General features: G+C 38.3%; 1 protein-coding gene across 1 annotated transcript; it reads right to left on the reverse strand.

Annotated features, from left to right (window-relative positions):
• Positions 1-1452: 1452 nt before the first annotated feature.
• Positions 1453-1851, reverse strand: LOC145029624 (uncharacterized). The gene has a single exon (XM_078978118.1). The coding sequence runs from the start codon at positions 1849-1851 to the stop codon at positions 1453-1455; it is 399 nt and encodes a 132-aa protein (XP_078834244.1).
• Between the last annotated feature and the right edge of the window lie 223 nt (positions 1852-2074).

A 2074-nucleotide genomic window follows, 5' to 3' on the forward strand; every position in this document is an offset into this window, starting at 1 on the left:
AGTGCGATATTTGACTTGAGGTGGCGGGACAGATTGCAGTTCATGACTGCCGTTAGGGATACTACGGTCAGACTGCAAAGATGAGAAGTCTAATGAGACTTCAAGACTTTCCACAACAATTTCCACATCAACAACGAATGATGTATGAGAACTGGGATGCATTGTATTATCAATAAGATTAGAAGATTCAGGGAGAATCTCCTCGATAATACAGTTGTTACTCAGATCATAAAGTTTACCAAAACGAGCTTGGATATCCTCAGGAAATGTTTTGTCATTGAAGGGAAACAAAAATTTGCAGTCAGGAGGGATGTAGGGACGTTCCGAAGTGAACCGGGGTGAAGAGTTTGTTGGGATAGGGTACCCATTGGACCAATCCTAGTTGTAGGTGTTATTAACATTTCCTTTATTTACTAGATTCTCAATAGATTCACTTTCATTAAATAGCTTTTCAATTAAAAGATTTAAACGTACAATTTCTCTCTGTACTAAATCTCTCTGATTCAAAGCTATCTCTAGTTGTGTTTCACTTAACATTCTAACATCCTTTTCTAACAACAAATCTTTTTTCTAACACAACCATTATGAGTCTCTTGTTATCCAAACTTCCTCTAGTGATGCAATGTTCTTCTCATCTAAGGCTTTATTATAGTCTACAAGGACGACAACACATGTGTCATTAAGTGTGTCTATGAAAGGTTGGCAGTCATGCATGCTATAATTTAAAGTTTGAATCATAAGCTTTACCTGTTCCACAATGTTGAGGGTTCCATCTTTTTCCATATAACAATGGTTTTTCTTTAGCTTGGTTGAGCCGTCTTCATTAGCAGTTGCTACCATATAGATCTTACCTTTACCTTTGTTGTGATTGTCCTCATCCTCATCTCCGGATGACCAAACTTGATGATTTCTTTTCACTTGAGAAACATAAGCTTTCCCTTTTTCTTTTTACTCTAGATCTTGAGCCATAATGAGATAGAAGGCTTGGTCTTTCACAACATTTTCCTTATAGTCTTTTGCAAAATGGTTCTCTTTGTTGCACTTGTGACATATTATAGTATCACTTTTGTCTTCTAAAGGTGTACCGCAGTCAATCGATTGAGACTGTGGTGGTGCATCTTAAAGTTGAACTTGTTGAGATTGTGGTGGAGGGTGAGGATTTTTAGTGAAATGGGAGTGGTTGTTTTGTAAATTTTGGAAGTTGTGGTTGAAATGTGGTCGATTCTACTGTTGGTTTTTACGAAATGAAGGTGGTAATCGATTGAATTGTTGACTGACAATAGCTATGGCATTCTGAAACTCTTCTTCATCGTCATATTATGAGTATGCTTCATACGAATGTGGTGGGGAGTCATACGAGGTAGGATACGTTTGAAGGTGAGATGATTGTGCTACGAGGGCAAGTGGACCCCCAAAGTCTGAACACTCTTTAAGTACAGTCGACTCTTGAGCTTACAGTTCTCCATAGAGCTTATAGAGGGACAACAAATGAATTTTCCTATCTCGTTGAACGGTCATTTTGGCTGCTGTCCAATGTCTTCCCAAACCATTCAATAATTGAAGGTTTGTTTCATGGTTGCTTCTTACAATACTCGCATTTGATAGTTTGGTCACTATCAAGTTGAACCTTTTGAATGAGTCTTGTAAGCTTTCACCCGCATGAGCTTTAAAGTTGTTAAGCTCATTGACTGCAGTAGTAAGCTTTTTGTCTTGGGCTTGTTCGCTTCCCTCATATAGACTTTTGAGCACTTCCCAGATCTCTTTTGCAGATTTGCAATTTATGATAATATCAAAGTTGTCAGGAGCAACATCACAAGATATTTCATAAAAAGCAATTGCATCATTTTCCATTTTATCGAGATCATCCTTAGTGTGATGATTCATAACTGGTTGACCTCCTCTGAGTCTGACTGTGGCACGTCGGTTTGAGAAGGTGTAAGGACAGGAACATGCAGTACTTTTTCAACAGATCGCCAAACGTCTCTTCCAAGTCTTCTCAAGTACCTTTCCATTCTTTGTGACCAGTGATGATATTCATTTGCAACTACTATTGGAGCTCGATTTGAACCACCAA

This window comes from Lactuca saligna, chromosome 2 (genome assembly GCF_052625555.1).
Source record: "Lactuca saligna cultivar CGN05327 chromosome 2, ASM5262555v1, whole genome shotgun sequence".
Classification (NCBI taxonomy): Eukaryota; Viridiplantae; Streptophyta; class Magnoliopsida; order Asterales; family Asteraceae; genus Lactuca; species Lactuca saligna.

Coding starts and splice junctions, on each gene's coding strand:
- LOC145029624 (XM_078978118.1), bottom strand. CDS start 1,851: ATGGAAAATGATGCAATTGCTTTTTATGAAATATCTTGTGATGTTGCT.